We start from the raw sequence: 22,025 nt of genomic DNA, 5'->3' as shown, positions 1-22,025 counted from the left end.
TTGAAATTTGAATGCAAGCCACACCATTGGGTTTGTTTTCGTTTACTGTTAAGAAAAAAAAAACGTCGACTAGATTGCTCTCCCTTAGCGTGGCCACCTAGTGATTCGTGGAAAGGTGTCTGGCGTCGTTTCAGTGCAAAGAAACCATGTTATCTGCAAAATTTACGTTGCAATCGGTTTAATTCTTGGTTAGACACCTCGTGATAATAGCATTGGTAAGTACTGTTCATTATTTACGGACAAATACTTGGAAGCGTCCCCAAAATTACGCAGTACGTTCGCTGTGGTGTCGACCCCGCTGTCCTCGCACACTCCGCTACGTACTACTACGGCGCAAGGCCACACGATGTAGTGGAAAGGGGAGATCACTTTCTGTTCCCACGTATCATCGATAAATTTAGCATTTCTATTCCCCATTCGTCCTCACATCTCTAACACATGTGGCTATGACTATGTACTTTCATTACATCAAAACAAACACATTCCCATTCATTTTTTGTTTTTATTTACAACGGTTTACTGTAACCTCAATCCGTATTCAGTTCAGCCCGTCTCTCCCCGGCTGAACGACATGTCGTTGCTAAAAACGTGATTGACACTCTGGTACTGGTTGTCAGCCAATCAGAACCATTCGTCCCAGTTATCTCATGGCTATTTTTAGATAATGAGTAAAGATCGGAATGCGAATAAGCGGAGGCTCAATTCATGTTTCAGAATGAATGACCTTATAATCTAAGCTGGCGCGAAGTGGTGTTCTTCACTCTCTTTCCCTTTGCCCTCCTCTCTCACGGCGAAACTGTTAGTGTAATGTTTAGGATGTGGCTATGCACTGCTAACCCAAATCCACTTTTTACACGACTTTTTTTTATGACTAGTACAGAGGAACGGAGGAGTGTCTAGACTAGCTGGATTTAATGGGGCCGCTGCACAGCCATTGCATGTATTATCAACTCAATGCAACCCGCTGCAGCGGTTACATAATGATAATGCATTGTTCGTAGCCGTTGCAAAAAGATAAATTGGAACATTTTTTTTTGAAAAATGAAAAATAAAAGCCCTATATTTATTTAATTAAAACACATTGTTTGATAGTCTACATTATAAGTAGAATTAGAATATTGAAATTTTGAGTTTTAAATTTTAATTTTGAATTATTCAAAATTAAAAAAAATACATCGATGTGGCACTATTTGGCTGGGCAACCACTCCTCAAAGGGCTAACGGCTAATCTTAAACAATTGGGGGAAATATCTAATAAAGCATGAAACATCAATTTTGAATTTGGTATCATTGTAATAAATGTAATGAAAATGGAAATTATTCTCACATCTATTATGATTATTTCAGGCTGAAATATTACAAAGTTAAATTATACTACTTGGCCTATATCTAGGTTAGGGTTGGTTTATTAGGTCAGATGGTGTGTTAGGCTAACTCTCAGGACTAAAATGTCTACCCCTGTAGAATGCCACAAGATCTACCATTCCTGTATTAACATTCTTACCCCATATAGGCCAACTAGATGTTTATGTCACATTTAGATCACAAATGTTCTAACTTGTGAATACTCTAACATTTCCCCCATATGTAGGCTATCTGTAAAACAGTTTTCAGTCCTAACATACATTCCCCTCTGTAGTCTGTTAGCAGTAGTTCAGATCAAATTGTTTCTTTTTATGCAACAACAATGTTAATTGATCATTAGCCTGTTGTGTATTACTAAATTGTAAACTAGAAAACATTTAGTTATTATCTGTTATCTATGCATTTTTTTTTTGCTGAAGCTAATTTGGATGATTAAGTATAGCAATGTCCAATAATAGACTCTTGTGAAAATAAGTGTGTTAGGTTGTAAATAGTATTGTAATCTTGTCTAGTTTTATAGCTGGATGAAGTTTTGGGGTTAGGGATTGGGTTAGTATTGACACTAGCAAGTTATATGTGTCATTAGTTAACAACCACTATCAGTAACCTAACACCCTTTTTTAAAAATAAAACACTGATATAAGAAAACCACCACTTATTTATAAGTGGTGGATTTAATAATATATAATATAATAAAGCACCCTCTTCCCACCTGTATTTGCTGATTATTGCAAGCACCAAGGTACATGACCTTCACAGCTAGACTTTACCCAATCCTAACCCTAAAGTAGAAATATTGCCACCATCTTTGTAAAGATTAAACAAAGCTTTACCCAAAGCAAAGTAAAACTATTACAAATGTCTGACAATATACTCTAATATAATCATATGTGTGTTAGTTTGTTAGTAGTATTGTAATCTTACGTGTTGTGTAATGGGGGTTGGGATTTTTTTGCGCTCAAGGTATTAGCTATTCCTCAGAACAATATTATTCCAAAGCTAAATATGGCTTTTTAAATTATAAAACAAAAGAATGTCTGGGTTTTTAGAGTGCAACCTAATTTTTAAATTATACTTTTACGATTTTTCTTAAAACTGGAAAAAAAATATATATTAAGACATTTATTTATATGACTTTCTCATTTTTAGCATTTTTTTAATTGAGCTATTACTTGATTTTGCTATTTTAAATTATTGTACCTAAACTACAACTACCCTAGTCATTTCAATATTTCTTTACTGTTTTTGATGTTTTATTTTTAAAGTTTTGTACTTCTCCACTAGAAGCATCTCAAGTGTTAAGGTCAAGGGTTGAAGTGATGAAAAGGATTACACTAGTGGAAAAGTACTTAATAACCTGGTTTTTTTTTTTTTTTGTCTTATTTCTGATTTCATAATTGTAGTAGTGTATAAATAATAGAAACAAAATAACAGTTTTCCTTACATCTGGCTTAGCCGCACAGTACAATAAATTTAAAATGAGCATTAGTTTCTATATTGATATCAAATTTATTTGTTAATCAAATGTGATTTTATGAAAAATGATTTATAATTACCTCTTTTTTTTACCTTTTAGAAATATATGTAATATAATCCTAGAAATCATGGACTGAATGAAAAAAAAAATGTGTATTTCAAACTTAAAATCTTAGTTTCATTAATGACCTTAAACTTAAAACCAATATTTTTGTTTTCACTGTACTGGCCACATACAAAACAGGATTTACAGAAAACAAGGATCACTCTTAATTAAGTTGTGTAGTTTTTTCAGTCTTCAGTACTTAATATTCTTGTATACAGTTTTAAAGTTATGAATGGGATATTTTCATACCCAGTTTTCCCAGCCTTTGTTTTGTGAAGGCTCACATTCAAAATTACACACCACCCCACAGTCACACACCACCCATGCCTCACACCGTCACACACACAACCATCACACACCACCCATGCTTCACACACTACTACACCGTCACACACCAACCATCACACATCACACACCAACCATCACACATCACACACCACCTAACCATCACCAACCAACCATCACACACCACCCAACCAACATTCCCTCTAAGGGGAAAAGGCTAGTGTGCAACTTGCATTTTGTGTGTGCGGTGTTTATAAAAGTCTTATACAAGCATAAATATATTTTACAAAAGGACTGTGCTGCAGGGTCAAACTTACTGCATGGCCGCGCAGCTTAGAGAGGGAACATTGCACCCAACTATCACATACATCCACTGTCACACACTACCCCAACATCATACTGTCACATACACAGTCATACACCACCCCACTGTCACTTGTCACTGTCTTTCACCCTTACCCCACACACAGTCACCCACCAACCGACCAAATTGACTATCTTCTACACCTCTTCCCTGAGCAGATGCCTGGTGCTACAGCCACCACTCCTCATCATCATCATGACCACCACCGTCACCACCCATTCCACATCCGGCCACGTGTCCATGATGGGCAACACTGTCACAACCGGCACCTCCTGCGACAGTGCCATCATGGGGCCCCAAGTGTCCACGTCATCGGTCAGCAGCATGTCCGGACTGCTCAATTCCAGAAATTTGGTACAGGTGATCTTACAAATATCACTGTTTATTTTTATTTTTTACCTAAGTGTTGTTTGTGGAGCTTTAGTGTAGTGTTATGTTTGGGCAATAAAGAATTCATAGAATTTATGAAAAACAACTAGACCAGAAGTATATTGGATGGCATGGTAGAGAGCTAGGCTGCTAAAAGTCTCTAGTTTGAATTCATGTTCAAAATTATAAAGAATTGTGAAATGAAGATGAGCATGGCTAAAATGCTTACTTTCCCATTTTTTAATAGAATCATAGTAACATTTATTTTTAAAATCAGTATCAATTAAAGTAAAATTAGAAGTATGAAATTAGAAATAGTTATTTTGGCAAAATGAATTTGATAAGCTTACAATTTAATTGGATGATCACTTGGAGATTAAATAAAAAAATGATTAAAAATACTTTGCTATTTCTAGAATTAAAAGATTGAGGTTATTGTTTGTGTGATGCAGAAAATAAAAATTTTAGCACTTAAAACAATTTATGATTACTAGAGCAAGCTTGAATAATATTTTTCAGAACCCAGAACTTGCCTTCTGGCATCTGTATTGTATACAAAAGCATGTTTTCCCAAGAGTTCTCAAACCATTCTATCAAAAAAAAATATTTAAAATATTTAAAAATGTTATGGAGTACCAGTTTGACTTTAAAAATATTTTTAAAAATTATTTTTGTCATGGTACATAGTATTTTGATGTTGTTTGATTTTATTTAGTGCAGTGTGATCTGTTAATTGATTTAGTTTGTTTTGTACACTGTTTTGTTGTTTGCTTTTTAATTTAATTAGTTAAGTGCACTGCTTTTTTAAAAATCTGAATAAATTTAGTTCTTAAAATAATTTTTTAAAAATTAAGCTTAAAAGCTGTTTTTGTACGATTCTTCATTTTTAAAGAAGGTTGAATTTTCATCATTAGTTTCTTTAAAAGTTAGGAATGATCATTAGTTTCATTTAAAAGTTAGAAATAATCTTTAGTTTCTTAAAAAGTTGTAGTTTTAAAAATTAATTGAGGCTAACAGCTCCCATTAACATTTAGTTTTCTTGTTAACTAAGTTATCAGCTGCAGTAATTTTAGTCAGTCCTTGAACCCAACCATGGACATCATCGTTAGGTTTTCCTATTAACCCAGCCATGATGTGGAGCAGTCTTTATCTCTGTGCACTAACCTACTGATATGGTATTGATATAACGAGGTAAAAAAAAACTTCTACAGCTATTGATACCAGGTCTTGAAGTGGCTGTTATCTATTGAACATATTTTTTTTTCTAGTAGAAACCAATGCGATCAATGATGCCACCTAGTGTTACATAATGTTTTCTCTGATATCTTGTGTCTTGTGCACCGCGGGTGTAAAAGCACTCTTTTGTGGAGAGAAATGTATCGAAACAGTTTTGTGAGAGCCTCTCTGTTTTTAGAAAACCTAGTTTCTCTGTTTTTTTGCTTGTTTTAGAAATTTAACATGGTTTGCATACATAAAATATAGCGCTAAACAATTGTTTTATTTTAATAATTACATTTTATAAAAAAAAAAAATTTTCTATTTGAATTTTGTAGCCTTGGAAGTATATTGTGCATGTTAAACAAGGTTAATGTTTAATTTAGTTTTTATTTAATGATTGACCAACCATTTCTCACTTGTTGACAGGATGAAAAACTGGTGGTAGCCACCCTGGCAACCCTGGACTCTGGCAACCCCAGCAACCTCATCAAACAGGACCTCAAGTGGATCATTCAGTCTCGGCGCAAGGCAGAAGGAAAAGCTGAGCTACAGGTTGAGTTTAAAAAACCTGTCAAAGATGAGGTTTGCATAGACTTTTTTGTAAATTTGATATCTAGTTTAAAATTGAGATTGGCATAGACTTTTTTGTAAATTTGATATCTAGTTTAAAATTGAGATTGGCATAGACTTTTTTGTAAATTTGACATCTAGTTTAAAATTGAGATTGGCATAGACTTTTTTGTAAATTTGAAACCTAGTTTTAAAAACCTGTCAAAAATAAGGTTGGCGTAAAACTTTTTGTAAATTTGACATCTAGTTTGAAACCTGTCAAAAATGAGGTTGGCATAAACTTTTTTGTAAATTTGAAACCTAGTTTAAAAAACCTGTCAAAAATGAGGTTGGGGTAAAACTTTTTGTAAATTTGACATCTAGTTTGAAACCTGTCAAAAATTAGGTTGGCATATACCTTTTTGTAAATTAGAAATTTTGTTTAAAATACTGTCAAAAATGAGATTGGCATAAAACTTTTTGTGAATTTGATATTTAAATTGAATTTAAGAAACCTGTTTATCTTTTAATTGCGTAAGAGATTTCATGCGTGTTCAATGCTTTAACTGAATGAAGTTTTTTTTTTTCTCTTTTTTTTTTAGTTTTTTTAAAAATCTTATTATAAAGGTTTTCTTTTTTAATTTTGTTTTTAAATGATAATTCGAACTCTCAGTGCTTTTGAAGTAGGCAAATATTTCCATAGAAATTACGCAGCTATGTAAGAATATTCTATCTGTGTGTCCAGCAGTTAACTTCTGAAGAACTGGTTAAAAGAGCACGGAGACGAGAGCTAAACCGGTTAGCAGCCCGACGGTCACGGGAGAAGGGACAAAAGCGTAAAGATATGTTGGTCGAGGTAAGGTTTAATTTAGCTCATGAGTTGTACTGGTCAATGCTAGGTTTCAGTTAGTCTTGGTTTGTATTGCTCTAGTTAAGGTTAGGTTTAATTTAGCACTTGTTTTGCACTGGTCAATGTTTGGTCTCATTTAGTGTTGGAATGTATCGCACTATTTAAGGTTAGGTTTAATTTAGCACTTGTTTTGCACTGGTCAATGTTAGGTCTCATTTGAAAAGCTATAGTATATGTAGAGCTTCATTTAGTCTTTTATTGCGCTACCTGAGGTAAGGTTTAATTGAATTGATTAGTGTTAGGTACAATTTTCCTTCAAGACTAATTTTGTAGCTATGGACTGCAATAGTGTTTGATTGTGTAGCTAGGGACTAACAATGTTATTTACTGGGATTGAATTGCTTGCAATTGGAAATGGTGTTTGCTTTGATTGTGTGGTTTGACTAGTTATCCCCCTTTACTACACACACACACACACCCCTCCTGCTGAGCCGGTGAGCTCTTTGGCAACAGCATAAATAATACAACATGATACCTTGCCACTCAATGGCTCAGTTGCATAATGCACCATTCGATTCATTTTTAATGAATTTCTTTTAAAAATGCATTTAAAAATAAATCTTTCTATCTAAGATACCATTTTTAAATTACTTTTTTTTTAAAATTTGTAATTCATTAAAAAAGTTTTACACTTTTCTTATGTGATATTATAAAAAATCAACATTCTTCTCACACTAAAAAAATATTTTATTTTCTCATTGAAATAGGAAATCCGAAAACTTCAGTCCCAGAATTCCGAGCTGATCAATCTACTAGGTGGTCTGACAGAGCAGCGCAACAACATCATTGACACCCTGAGGCAGCACATGAAGCAATGTTCTGACTACCAAGCCACGCAGAACGCTGCAGTAGGCATGTCCCAAAGAGTGCTAGAAATGTTAGGCTTCCCATCATCCTCCTCCCTGCCGCACGATATCCCAGGTGTGTCTGGCTTGTACATCAGCACGGAAGATCTGTCGCCCACAACGTCCCAGTCTCTCAGTCCATCGATCATCATTAAAGAGGAAAGGTTTTCCTACTCGAGTTCCCCGTCCTCACCCGTCATTGTCGGCCTGAGTGGTAAGCCTTTGATTGCGGCCGAGCCTTTAAGGCCGGTCAAGGCTATGATAAAAGTCGAAGACTCCCCTCCTTTGTTGAGTCCATGTGTGTTTCACCCATCATCTAGTCCATCAGCGACCTTCTCCAAGTCAGCCATTTCTAAAATATCCCCGTTTGAAAATTCCTTACTGCTCGAGCCCCAGCTCAATTTAGCCAAACGCCGAAGCTCGACTCAGATTCTGGAGCCTCCCCCACCCCCGTCGTCAGTTGAAAGCGAGTCTTCTTACGAGTCGGAGTACCCCCAGTACAAGCACAAGTTAATGAAACACAGGAAACAGTCTACTTTCTCTTCCGACTTCACCAAGCCATCGTCATTAGGTGTCCGTTATAATCGTGTAGCTTGGAGAGAAGTTTTTCTTTCCCTGCTCCCCACGAGTGAAACAGGTCCACGTTGGAACCACCGTCATACGAAGTTATAACGTGATGTAGGTGGCCAATAGTGCAAACCTGAACCTTTTCATCAGCGCGGATGTAGGTGGCCGAATAGACAACCTTGATCGGCCGTTGGATCTTGCGGTTAAAAAACGATCCAGCAGTGTCTGCATTGATAAAGAGGAGGATACGAGATCCACGGATACGTGGCCTCTGTCTGGATCATGTATGGGCCTCGCTGGTCGCGGTATAGAACGCAGGTGGTCAGTGGACGACCACCACTCCATCAGCCAGCCTTTAAACCTCAGCAGGGAATCATTTGACGAGGACATCAGCTTGTCAAGCAGCAGCAGTAACCTTCCAGCTCCCTCCGGCTCCCAGTATTCAGGCTATATCGTCGAGCCCTACAGCTAGCACAGGTTCAGGCTTAGTTTTAAAAACAATCATTTCCTTTGGATTTATCTCCCTTTTGGTTTGCTGTGAAAATGATTTTATCTGTTGTGTCGGGATTTTTATGTTCTTATTTTCGCTAAATTTCTTTAGGTTTTACTAAAGTGATTTGAAATTTTTAAATGTACATATAAAGGCAATTAATTTTTAAATTTTTACTTCTGCTAAAGAAATACATTTTATAATTTTTAGTTGTTGACTTTTTGCATAATTTTTCAGATTAATTTATTATATTTTTTTAAAGAGAAAATAATTTATAATTAAACTGAGCAGCATATAAATATTTTTAACATAATTTGTATATAGCTATATTTTATTTTAGTCTATGGTAGTTACCTCCCTTGTTTCTGTGATGAGTGGGCTTCTTATCCTCATTGTAGCACAAAGGCTGGTGTTGAGAAATTGTCACATTTTGTTACACAACATGGCAAGCAACTAACTCATCACTCCCCTTGAGTTTAATTCTCTGTTTTGTTCATTTATCTAATAGTCTTATTGCAAATCTTCCTCTATTTTTTATAGACGTTTTTTTAAGCATTTGTGTTACATAGAAATTATATTTAATGCATGTTGTACTATTTGATTAACTTTTTTGTTTTACTTTATCTTTAAATGTGAAACGTTTATATTTTAAAAAATAAGTCATTTAGTAAAATAATAATTGTAATTTACCAGATGGTGAAAAGTTGTCCTGCTGGTACTATACAAATATAATTTTAAAATACGTTATACAATTTCCCATAAAAAAATATTTTCCAGTTTTAACCTCATATCCCTAAAACATTTTCTAACACATAAATTGTCTGTGATACCGCCTCAAATGCTAACTTTTCAGGAATCTTGCTCCGAGTTATGCATGATTTAGACCTCTGAATGAGAATTTTATTCTACCCAATCTTCAGTCCTAACCTTTTTTAACTAAATTATTTCTAAAATATATTTACCTCTATTACCCTTGGAGTAATTATCTCCCTTGCTTAACATTTTAGTTTGAGAGAGTACTTTTTTTTTTTTTAAAAATCCGGTTTTCCTTAAGTTTATTCTTATTACAGAGTATTAAAAAAAGATTTTAAGCATCAAAAGACTAACATTTTAGGTTGAGGCCATATTTTTAAAAAATCTTTATTCTCTTCAATTGTTTACTGAGTATTTAAACAAAAGTTTGTAAAAGTTAGAAGACTTTTATTTTAGTTAGAGAATTCTTTGTAAAAATGTAGTTTTTACTCTGTTACAAAGTATTAAAAGAACAGATTTTGAATCTTAGAAGACTAACATTTTAGTTTGAGAGAGTTTTTTAATAATTTTTTTTTCTTCCTCTGAGTTAACGGAATATTTTTAAAAAAAAACAGATTTTTAAAAAGTCAGAAAAAAAATGCATTGTCTACCTCACTAAATGCTAAACAAATTGCATTTGTTCTGACAAAAAAATTTTTACTACGAAGTAAATAAATGACTAGTCTGGTTATTGAGGCTAAATAGAATTGTTTTTACTCTACATTAGCTAGTTGACTGGCTAAACTTCAGGTCGAAAATTACGAAAGTTCAATTATTTGTGCCCATTTTTTTTAGTCAACTGATTGGCTAAATTGGAAACAATGTGCTTTGTAAAATGCTTTTTTTTATTGAACATTTTTTTTAGCCTATTGTCTGGCTAATTTTAGATGGTGTGCTGTGTAAAATACTTTAATCTGTGGTATCTATTTTATTTAGCCTGCAAACCGGCTAAATTTCAGTCGGTTCATAATGTCAGTCATATTAACTGATACGTCTTGTTTTCTTTGTTTAACGATATCAATGCAATGTCCACAACTAATAGACACTTAGGGCAGCAAACTGTCCTGTATCATTCATTGAACAGCTGTTTATTACAAAATGCCATAATTTTTTTTTTTTTTTTTTGACGTATTCCATTGGGTTATTTGATTTTTTTATTGCATGTACTTGAAGCCTGCTGAGAAGCTCATCTGTCAAGAATTTGATTTGTTCCAATTTCAGATTTCTATTATTTGATTGGTTGCAATTTCAGATATCTGTTATTTGATTGGTTACAGAAGACAAGCATGTACAAAGCTTCCACCTGCTTATGTTTATGAAGATTTTAAAGTGCATGTGTTTTAAAGTTGTTTAGTCTTAATCCACCTGTTCCCCTTGGTCAGAACTTGCCACTTTTGGTCATAAATTATGAGATGAAAGAAGCATTTATACTGTGACAATTTACTAAATGTATGACTAAATAGTATAGAATTGACAGTTATTAAGTGACAATACCTATCCCCTCAAGACTCATATTTCTAAATGACAATCCTGATGACTGAATGATGTAATACAGAAATGACATTGACCAAATCACAGTCTATTTGAGAATATAAACAACAAAGGCAGCTTTAAATATCTATTCTTTTATGTTATCTAAAAATGTATCTTTAAAAAAAATGTAGACTTCTGAAGCTAGTTATGTAATTTTATGTTGAGTTTTTCTAAAATAAGAAATGACAATATTTGTGTAAAATTCCTTTTTGCTGTGAAATTGCTATGATGAAAAAAATTATATTTGGTTTTGTAAATACCAATTTGGCCTCAAATCTTCAAGAAAATATTTTTATATTTGGTTATGTATATATCAATTTGGATCCTTGTTTTAACACAAATGTTTTATTTTGTTTTGTAAATATCAGTCTAGCCTCAAATCATTATTAAATATTTGTTTATGGTTTTGTAAATACCCTTTTTGCCTCCCATTTAAAAGAAAATATATTTTAAATTTTGGTTTTCTTACATACCAGTTTGGTGTCCCACACATCTTTGTGAAGAATTTTAAATTTGGTTTACTACATGCCAATCTGACCATCCATTTCTAAGAAAATATTTCAAATTTTGTTTACTAAATATCAGTTTGGTCTCCCATCTTTAAGAAATTATTTTAAATTTGGTTTTGTAAATACCAATTTGTCCTCCCAAAGGAAAGAAAATTGTTTTGAATTTGGTTTTGCGAATATCAATTTGGACCCCATCATTCCCAACTGCAGTTGCTGTGACCCTTGTAAAAATTGTTTTTATTCTCTGCCATCCTAAACATTTTGTACATTGTTTGTTGCTTGTTTGCTGATTTCTTTGCCACCAAAATATTCTTGAGGAGAATGCTTCTGCTCACTAAATTCGCCACATTGCTAACTCAGATTTATTTAAATTTTTTGTATTGTTTCTTCCCTGCTAATTCTGCACTAAGTTTGAATTTTGCTGTTTATTTCCTACGACAAATTACTGCCCAGTGTCGCAGCTGATTTGTATTTTATTATAGAAATATAAGCATCTTGATTTTGTTAATGTGTAGGGTGACACAAATACTAGCTTGTGTGGATATCATAAAGACATTAAACGCATAAGAAAACCTAAATATATAAATTAATATCCAATTTTTAGTTCTGTGGTACAGGTTTAACTATCTGCAGGTTATATTCATCGTCCTTTAGGTTGTTGCTAATACAGCGCTACAAGAAATTTTAAGTAAAATAAGTAAAGTCCCTGATGGTTCATGGAGTGAAGAAGAGTTCACCTGTGTTTGTAACCTTGATATATGAAAGGATAGTATGGTCAGTTCTATGTCCAGCCACCTTTACTTTCCCTAACGTGATTCAGGGATGTTTAACTAACACGAACCCAGGATTTGAACTCCAGTTTTTTAGCAGTCGTATGCACTACCACCTGAACACATTTAATATATTAAACACGCCAAGAACTTCCTGAAGCTAGTCTTGAACCATAGTCCCTTCTCAGGTATGTTTGCCTGTATGTTTTTAACAAACAAATGCCTAGTGAAAAGCTTCATAAACATTTACAAATTATTTTATGCTTGTTTACTAAAAAAAATGTTCACATTTACAAATTATTGTATGCTGCGCTAGTAAAAACATTCACATTTACAAAGTATTGTATGCTTGTCTAGTAAAAATGTTCACATTTACAAATTATTGTATGCTTGTCTAGTAAAATTGTTCACATTTACAAATCATTGTAATCTTGATTAGCATTTTTTTCTTAAGATTTCTATTTGTATGCTAGCCTAATAAGAGATTATAATCCTCTACATTTGAATGCTTGCGTATGTGTATTATATCAATATATGAAGACATGCTAAAAATTTATGACTTGCATTCCTGTAAATTTGACTGTATATTAATATAAGTTTAATTTTTATGTCCAAAAATTATCCTTTGGTTGTAAAAATCTTTTTAAAAAAGTGATCTTTTTTTCCTATTAATCTAGTTTAAAAATAATAATCTTTTTCATTAAAAAGTCAGTATAGTTAATCTTTTAAAATAGCACAGCCAATTCGCTCTTACCAATGGAGAACAGTGTTGTATTTATACATTTTATTATAATAAGAAAAAGCTTAAGTCTGAATTTTTTAAAATTTACATTTAATTTTAATGCTGTTAACAACATGTTTAGTCTGGTTAAAAAAAGTTGAAATGTGAAATTTTTAAATATATATTATTCTATACACACTTTTAATTTAATTCTTTTTTATAAAACTAGCATTGCAAGATAAAAGGTTAACTTAGAAAGAAAATGAACTGTTAATGTATTTTTTTATTTTATCAAATTTAAAAAAAAAACTTTTTTAAGGGAAAAAAAATATTAAGGTTGAAAAATATTTTTTTGATGAGCATAGACTATTGAGCATCATTTGTAATCACACACTGACTGAGAGGAACTACACCAAACAACTACATCAAACACCAACTACACTGACCACTGATTGGCTAACGCACTGAGAGAAAATACACCATTCACTGACTACACACCAACCACTGACTACATCAACCCTTTCATACAGCACTAAAGAAACTACACCAACCCCCTGACTACACCAACCACTGACTACACCAACTACTGACTACACCAACCCCAGACTACACCAACCCCCTGACTACACCAACTACTGACTACACCAACCCCTGACTACACCAACCACTGACTACACCAACCACTGACTACACCAACCACTGACTACACCAACCACTGACTACACCAACCACTGACTACACCAACCACTGACTACACCAACCCCAGACTACACCAACTACTGACTACACCAACTACTGACTACACCAACCACTGACTACACCAACCACTGACTACACCAACCCCAGACTACACCAACTACTGACTACACCAACTACTGACTACACCAACCACTGACTACACCAACCCCAGACTACACCAACTACTGACTACACCAACTACTGACTACACCAACCACTGACTACACCAACCACTGACTACACCAACCACTGACTACACCAACCACTGACTACACCAACCACTGACTACACCAACCCCAGACTACACCAACCCCAGACTACACCAACTACTGACTACACCAACTACTGACTACACCAACTACTGACTACACCAACCACTGACTACACCAACCACTGACTACACCAACCACTGACTACACCAACCACTGACTACACCAACCCCAGACTACACCAACTACTGACTACACCAACCACTGACTACACCAACCACTGACTACACCAACCACTGACTACACCAACTACTGACTACACCAACCACTGACTACACCAACCACTGACTACACCAACCCCAGACTACACCAACCACTGACTACACCAACCCCAGACTACACCAACTACTGACTACACCAACCCCTTACTACACCAACCACTGACTACACCAACCACTGAGAAGCGCCTTACATGTTTTTTCAAGCATTAGCTCTCTTCTATTGGCAGCCTGGGCATATATTATATTCCTCATCTATTTAGCATCCATTTTTATTTGGCAAAAAAAGGGGAAATATTGGCTATAATTTTTTTTTTTGTTACCCAATTATATTTGTTTTCAACTCAAAGGGCAAATTGGTTGTTGTTTCGTGTCTTACGCCAACTATTTTATTTTACATATATCCATTAATTTTTTAATTGATTTTGTTTTGTATATTAAGCTAATGCAGTTTTGTCCAACTAGTGGCCTGCAGTGCCAAAAATTAGCTTGACCTAAAGCGTGCATTTTAAAAAAATCAAAGTTTAAAATAGCAAAAAAAAAAAAATTGTTACAATTTTTGACCTATTTTCTATATTTGGGTGAACTGTTTGCTCAGCGACATTTTATTCTCACTCAACATTTTGTCTCAGTCTTCCTCTAGCTTCATAGGGCAGTTGATTCATCAATGTACTTTGTTAGCACCACACCACTTTGTGTATCAGATGGGCTTCATAGAGCTACTATTGCCAATTTGTGTTTCAGATGGACATCTTACCAATTAGTGTTTTCTGATTGGTGTCTTACCAATTAGTGTTACTGGTAGGCATCTTACCAATTAGTGTTTTCTGATTGGTGTCTTACCAATTAGAGTTGCTGATTGGCGTCTTACCAATTAGTGTTGCTGATTGGTGTCTTACCAATTAGTGTTTCTGATTGGCGTCTTACCAATTAGTGTTTCTGATTGGTGTCTTACCAATTAGTGTTGCTGGTAGGCATCTTACCAATTAGTGTTACTGGTAGGCATATTACCAATTAGTGTTTTCTGATTGGTGTCTTACCAATTAGTGTTTTCTGATTGGTGTCTACCAATTAGTGTTTCTATGGGCATCTTACCAATTAGTGTTACTAGTAGGCATCTTACCAATTAGTGTTTCAGTTGACCATCATAGGGCACCATACCAATTAGTGTATCAGATGGGGGGCATCAGAGGGCATAGTTATCCATACGATATAGATATATATATATGTATATATATGTATATATATGTATATATATATATGTACATATATGTATATATGTGTGTATATATATGTATATATGTATATATATGTATATATGTGTGTATATATATGTATATATATATGTATATATATATATATATATATACATACATATGTATATATATATATATATATATATATATATATATATATATATATATATATATATATATATATATATATACATACATATATATATATATATATATATACATATATATATATATATATATATATACATATATATATACATATATACATATATATATATATATACATATATACATATATATATATATATATACATATATACATATATATATATATATATACATATATACATATATATATATATATATACATATATACATATATATATATATATATACATATATATATATATATATATATATATATATGGGCTGCATATCATCATTTCATCACATTGATGGTGCTATTTTAAGACGTAAATTCCAACCAATTATGTTCAGCTTGTATGTTAACTGTGAACCAAAGACATTGTTAAACCTTTTTTTTCCGCTCACTGCAGCCATCACACATAAAATCATCGCTGTCTTTACCATACGTGTGTTTTAGCCATACTTTGAAGACCTACATTGGAGATTCTTATCCAGGTATAAAACCTTTCACTTTAACCAGTCATTATAAGAAATTATGAATTTGGATTATTTTTTTAAGACATTAATTTTTTCACAGGCCTTGAAAATTAATGTTAATCCAATATTTATTTTCCTTTAAAAAAAAAACATTTACCCCATTTCTTCAAAATAAAATTGAAAAATATTTTCATGAATTTCACCTCACTGACTTTTAAGGGAATTAAAAAATATTTTTGATTATTTTAACAAAATTTACTAATGTCATTGTGTGTAACCTGTTGTGATGTAAGAGGTGTGTTAAGTGTGTATAAAATGTGTAGTTATGTCTGTAGTGTGTAAAGTGTGTCTGCCAGTGTGTGTCAGCATGTTATCTCAACCTTACTTTGAAAATATGAGAGAGAGAGAAAAAAACGCCATAAAAATACCTTGCTCAATTTTTGTAAACATTAGAAAAACAATAAAATTTTGTCTGTATACATAGAAAGAAAGTTATTTGTTTTCCTTTTGTGAAAATGTTATTTAAAAATATTTTAAAAGCTATATAAGTTATCTACCCGCAATGAGGCAAATTTTCTCATTTTAAATTGTACACAAATATGTAAGTAGATATGCATAATATATTTAGACTGATGCGGCTGGTTAGAAGAAAAAAACAGCGTTGGTGACGAGTCGCGCCCCTTATTTGTACAGCCACGAGTTGCGTCCCCTCTGCTCTTGCCCTTACCCTAAATTCATTTTTTATTCAAATGTGTTGCCGGGAAAAAAAGTTTACAGAACTCATTGGAACAGGCAATTTTTTAAATTTTTATTTTAAGGTTTCTAACTCCTACTTTTTAAAAAAAATAATCTTCTAATATAATTAGAAAACAGTAGAGAGATGTTGCACGTAACATGGAAATTCAACATTTTTAAAACCACCAACCTAAATTAAATTTTTACATTTAATGACAATTACATAAAACCACAACCCTAAAATTAATCAACGCTCATTCCTTTTTCCACCCCCACTCCCCTCGATCTCCAATACCCTGTAGGGATCGAGGCTTAATTCCATTTAACAAAACTGGTACGACTATTGAAATTATTTACGGGAATCTAGTAAAGATAGATTTTATGATTACATCTTTGGACGCAATAGTAAAGCACATCCGTTTATTACTTTAAAAAATAACAAAAAAAAAAAAAAAAAAAAAAACAGTAAGGCTAAGCCAGGTTCCATTAAATCATCACGATAAACTAAAGCAAAAAATAAGACAATGTGGCCTAGCGATAGAGCGCTAGACAACCTGAAAGAAAGTCTAGAGTTTGAATCCGGGTTAAAGTCCCTGAGTCCACCCAGCTCTGATAGTTTCATAACCCGCGTTAGGGAAAGTAAAGATGGCTGGGCATAGTGCTGACCACACCATGCCGAGGTCAAGAATTATATGGACTCTACTTCATCTACTCAATGGATAGCGAGGTGTAAAGAGGGATTTTTACTTTTTTTAAGAATAAATAAAGCTTCTTCTTCTTCTTCTTCTTCGTTCTTAATTATTGGTGTTGAAGGGGATCGAGATTTATCTGCCAGTGGGTTTGAACTCGAGACTTTGTTCGAATTTATCAACCATGAGCTTTTTGCCGACTCGACCACGCCTCCAACACAATTAAGCGTTACGTGTCAACTGGTTTTGCGCCATTGAGGCCATTGACTCCGATTTCGGCCTGCTTTTCTTTTTGGATTTGCTTCCATAGCCTTAAATAAAGCTGAAAAGCAGCGTTATACAACAATTGTCTGTTAAATCAATGATGTGTTACAGTTTAAAATTTAAAACACCTTTGTCCGGCTTTTAAAAATGTTTTTTGATTATTTTTTTAAAGGCAAATAGGGGTTCACAATTTTAATTTTTTTTCTCTATGCATCATGTAGGCATATAAACTAAGATTTAAAAAAACAAAATAATTTTGAGATCTAGGTTTCCAAACATTTTCTTGACCTAAGAAATATCGAGTTTTTTTTTTTTCGCCTGAGACAGTGGGGTGGGGGTGATTCATTGTCTATTATTAATTTCTTATGTCTGACCACCATCCCCCTACCCCCCCCCCCCCCTACACACACCATTCCTCATCCTATTCTATCACGGCTACTATGTTCTACTTTAAACATGAAGAATTGACTCTATTTACATTTTCAGCTAATTTTTTTTCAATGTAGCATAACAATAAGAGACCCCCCCCCCCATGTTGTCTAATATTCTGAACAAAAAAAAATATTTTATTTTACTTTTGGCTTTAAAATATAAAAATATTCTAATTTAGACTGTGAAATAATCCAAATGCTCTCTTTAAAAAAAAAAACCAACAATAACAAACAAAAACTAACACTTGTAGTAACTTGTCGTCGTCGTCGTCGTCCCCCCCCCCCCTACTGAATATGAGCAGAAAAAGAAAATGCTATCTCCCAACAACAGGTGTCTTGAATGTGATGAACGCACCGTTCAAATAAGCGGACGTCCAATAAGCGAGCGCACAATAATACTACGCAGTGCAAACCAATCCATGTTACAATAATAGTGTGTGTGAGAGAATGTTGGGGATTATTGTGTGTGTGTGTGTGTGTGAGGGGGGGGGGGGAGCAACAATCGGAAGATTGTCGTCACTTAATTGTATTATTAGTTGTGTTAAAGAATGTAATGTACGTTTTGAAAATACCGATGCGTCGTTCCTGTTTGTTAATAATAATAAAAAAATATGGAAAAATAAAAAAAAATTGTGGATGGATGCCTCTATCCATTATTTCCCCTACCACACACCTACCCCCCCTCCCAGCCCTTACCTTGCCCGTTTACCCCTATATCCCACATTGTGATTAGGACCCGCTAAACTAAGCCAATCAATATCTGACGTCCAGCGCAGCCAATCAGAGCCGAGCATTCGGCGTTTTGATCGTCAGCAGCGAATATAACTTGGCCGCCATTACTCCACCGGGACCGACCCTGACCCAGATATCGATCATCGACGTAATGATATCGAACCCACCAATCGTGTCGATGCGCGGGCTGGCATGCGCGCGAGGGGCTGCGCGTGCGGTAAGGGGGATGACGGGAAGTGGCGTACGTCACCCACCGCACGAGAGTGAGATTGCTCTGGCAGTATTTTAACACCCAACCCCCCCCCCTCCGGCCCTGCTCTCTCTATCCACAAACCAAATTGTCTTTTATTTCGTTTCATTATTCATAAAATAAAAAAACGTTAACAAAAAAAAAAAAAAAAAAAAACACACACACAAGTAAAACACTTCAAGTAGGCCAAAACAATTTTAAGGTTTTATTCGAGCTTTTATCTGCATTTATTTTGAATCCCTAAACCTTAAAGGAATAGGGTCTACTTTAAAAAAAATATAAGCCTACAATTTGTATTACGGCTATAGTTTTAAGTTTTAAACTGATTTTGATTATACCAATTACTTCTGTTTTAGACAGTGTTTCTTCTTCCAGACTTTTTTTTCTCCGGGGATGCACTTGAAATTTTCGGGGGGGGGGGGTGGGGGGGGGGGCGAACACTGTTGAAAGTATATATTTTCTATATAAATTCCATTTCGATCTTGGGTAGGGGAGGTAGTAAACTTTATTGAGGGGGGGGGGGCGGCTCTTGGAAGAAACTCTGGTTTTAGAAAAAAAAAACTAAATCAATTAATCATTTAATGATAAAGTTTGTCTATATTCTAGGCTGGTCTACAGAGTTTCTTCCAGGCATCTCTTCGGGGGGGCGAAGCCCCCCCGAAAAATTTTTACCGCCCCCCCGAACGAAATGAAATTTGTATCATTTATATAGAAAATATATACTTTTAACAGTGTCCGCCCCCCCGAAGAAAGTTTACCGCCCCCCCGAAGATTTCAAGTGCCCCCCCGGAGAAAAAAGTCTGGAAGAAACACTGCTGGTCTAGCTCTAGTACTACACGCTAAAAATCCAAATCAACAGCGAATTTATTTATTTATTTATTTATTTATTTATTTGTTGCACTTGCCACTTGTTCCACTTGGATCAGTTTTCCACTCCGCCACGCGCAGCCTCGCTTTCACACTCCGCACGGCTGACCTACTTTTGGCACGATACTTTGAGCGTTCGATCCGCCCAGGCTTGGCTCAATCCAGGTGAGACCTTCAAGTTCAGATATCGATTTTAATCACCAGTAGCCGATCGTCTGGTTCGATCAGACCTTGGAATGTTGTATAAAAAAAATTCGAGCGAGGAATTATTAATCAAGGGAGAGAACTAGGGCAGACAAGGGAAATAACACGCAAGGGTCAGAGAAATGGATACATTTGTTTTTTTTCTAACAGGAAATCACTTTTAAAATGACGAAAAGTTAAAAGAATCATATCAATATTTTTTTTTTAATTTATAAATAACGAAAAGTAATTAAAATTCACCCCAGCTAATTTTCAACCAAGGTTACTGCATAGTCTGCTACCTATTTGGCTTAATCCGCCAAAACCGTGTTTAAGGTACAGTGTTTCTTTCCAGTCATTTCTCTAAGGTAGGGGGGGGGGGCACTAGGCATATCTACCACCCCACCCGCGGACGAAATATTAAGGATATATAGGTCTAATGTATAAAGAAAATATACATTTCAACCATTGCCCCCCCCCCCCCCCAGAAGATTCAAGTGCCCTCCCCATTCCAGAGTTAACTGTCTGAAAGAAACACTGGTATACGCAAACACAAAAGGGGGTGGTCAGATTTTTCTCAAGAGCGTGTAATTTATATATAGGATCAACACTTATTGGAAAACAGAACTGTGTTGGTGCTTTTGGCGCGTGTTGAACTGTAGGTCTTTTACCGTGGCGTCACTTGGTGGGGTGTCACCCCGGGCAGTAGGTTTCCACCGGCCCTAACTTTGCAACAGTTACGCTGCCGCCTCATGGGTCAACTAGAGCTACCATTTTACTTTTGTAATGTTTTCATTTTACCCTTTAATACTTTACATTTTCTTTTAGAATGTTTCCATAACATTTTACTTTTGTGAAGTAAAAAATAAAGCTCCCTTTCAATCCTGACGGTTCATAGGCAGGTGAAGTAGAGTTCACTTGTTTCTGTGACCTCGGCATATAAATGGATAGTGTGATCAGCACTATGCCCATCCGCCTTTACTGTGAGTAAGTTACCCATCAGACCTGAATGGACTAAGGAACATTCTACTGATTCGAAGTTGTATTCGAACTCGAGACTTTTGGGTTAGCAGTCGTATGCTTTACCATTCTTCTTTTTCTCTTCTTTCTTAATAGCAATGTTGGAGTTTCCTCCAACGCAATTAAGTATTATGTGCTAACATGTTGTGCTCTATTTGGGGCCGTTGACTCCGATTTTGCCTGCTTTCTTTCTGGATTTGCTTCCATAGTCTTTGTTCATCCAAGAATAAATTACAAATGTAGTAGTTTTTTTTTTTTTTTTTTTTTTAAACCCTTCTATCGAATGGGACTGAGTGGCCTAGCGGTAGAGAGCTGGACTGCTAACCCGTAGGTCTCGAGTTCGAATCCGGGTTCAAGTCAGTAGACCGTCCCTGAGTCCACCCAGCTCTGATGGGTACCTAACTCACGTTAGGGAAAGTAAGACGGCTGGGCATAGTGCCGACCACACGATCTCTTCATACGCGAGGTCACAGAAACAAGTGAACTCTACTACACTTGCCCCATAAACCGTCAGGTTTGAAAGGGACCTTTACTTTTACCCAGCTATCGAGCTCATCTGCCCGAGATTCTACCCTTCGACCACACTGACCCTTGTTGTTCTTTTTTAAATCACATTTTTTCCTGCTATTTGAAGTACGAAAAGCCAAGAAGTCTATCGCTCACGACATAGACCAGCGTGTTCCATGCTCCACCCCAGAGGCGTAGCGACCCTTCCCGGCGCCCGGGGAGAAACTTTCGATTTGCACCCCCCTCGAACTTTTTATTTGATCCCCCCCCTCAACTTGTGATTTGCACCCCCCCCCCCCTCGAACTTTTCATTGCATCCCCCCCCCCCTCAAACTTTCAAATTGTTTTTCCAACCCATTATTGCGCCCCCCCT

At 35.0% G+C, this 22,025-nt stretch overlaps 1 protein-coding gene across 1 annotated transcript; it reads left to right on the top strand.

The window, feature by feature from the left end:
• Positions 1-92: 92 nt before the first annotated feature.
• On the top strand, positions 93-9,564 carry LOC131932354 (uncharacterized). Its single transcript, XM_059289269.1, has 6 exons — positions 93-215; positions 3,755-3,956; positions 5,610-5,765; positions 6,481-6,588; positions 7,350-8,075; positions 8,170-9,564. The coding sequence occupies exons 2-6, from the start codon at positions 3,792-3,794 to the stop codon at positions 8,524-8,526; spliced, it is 1,512 nt and encodes a 503-aa protein (XP_059145252.1). The 5' UTR covers positions 93-215; positions 3,755-3,791; the 3' UTR covers positions 8,527-9,564.
• The last annotated feature ends 12,461 nt before the right edge of the window (positions 9,565-22,025 follow it).

Source organism: Physella acuta, unplaced genomic scaffold (genome assembly GCF_028476545.2).
Source record: "Physella acuta isolate Inbredline_101_S28 unplaced genomic scaffold, ASM2847654v3 ptg002145l, whole genome shotgun sequence".
In the NCBI taxonomy this organism is placed as follows: Eukaryota; Metazoa; Mollusca; class Gastropoda; family Physidae; genus Physella; species Physella acuta.
The sequence above is the reverse complement of the archived record's forward strand: the minus strand, read 5'-3'. Positions and strand labels throughout refer to the sequence as shown.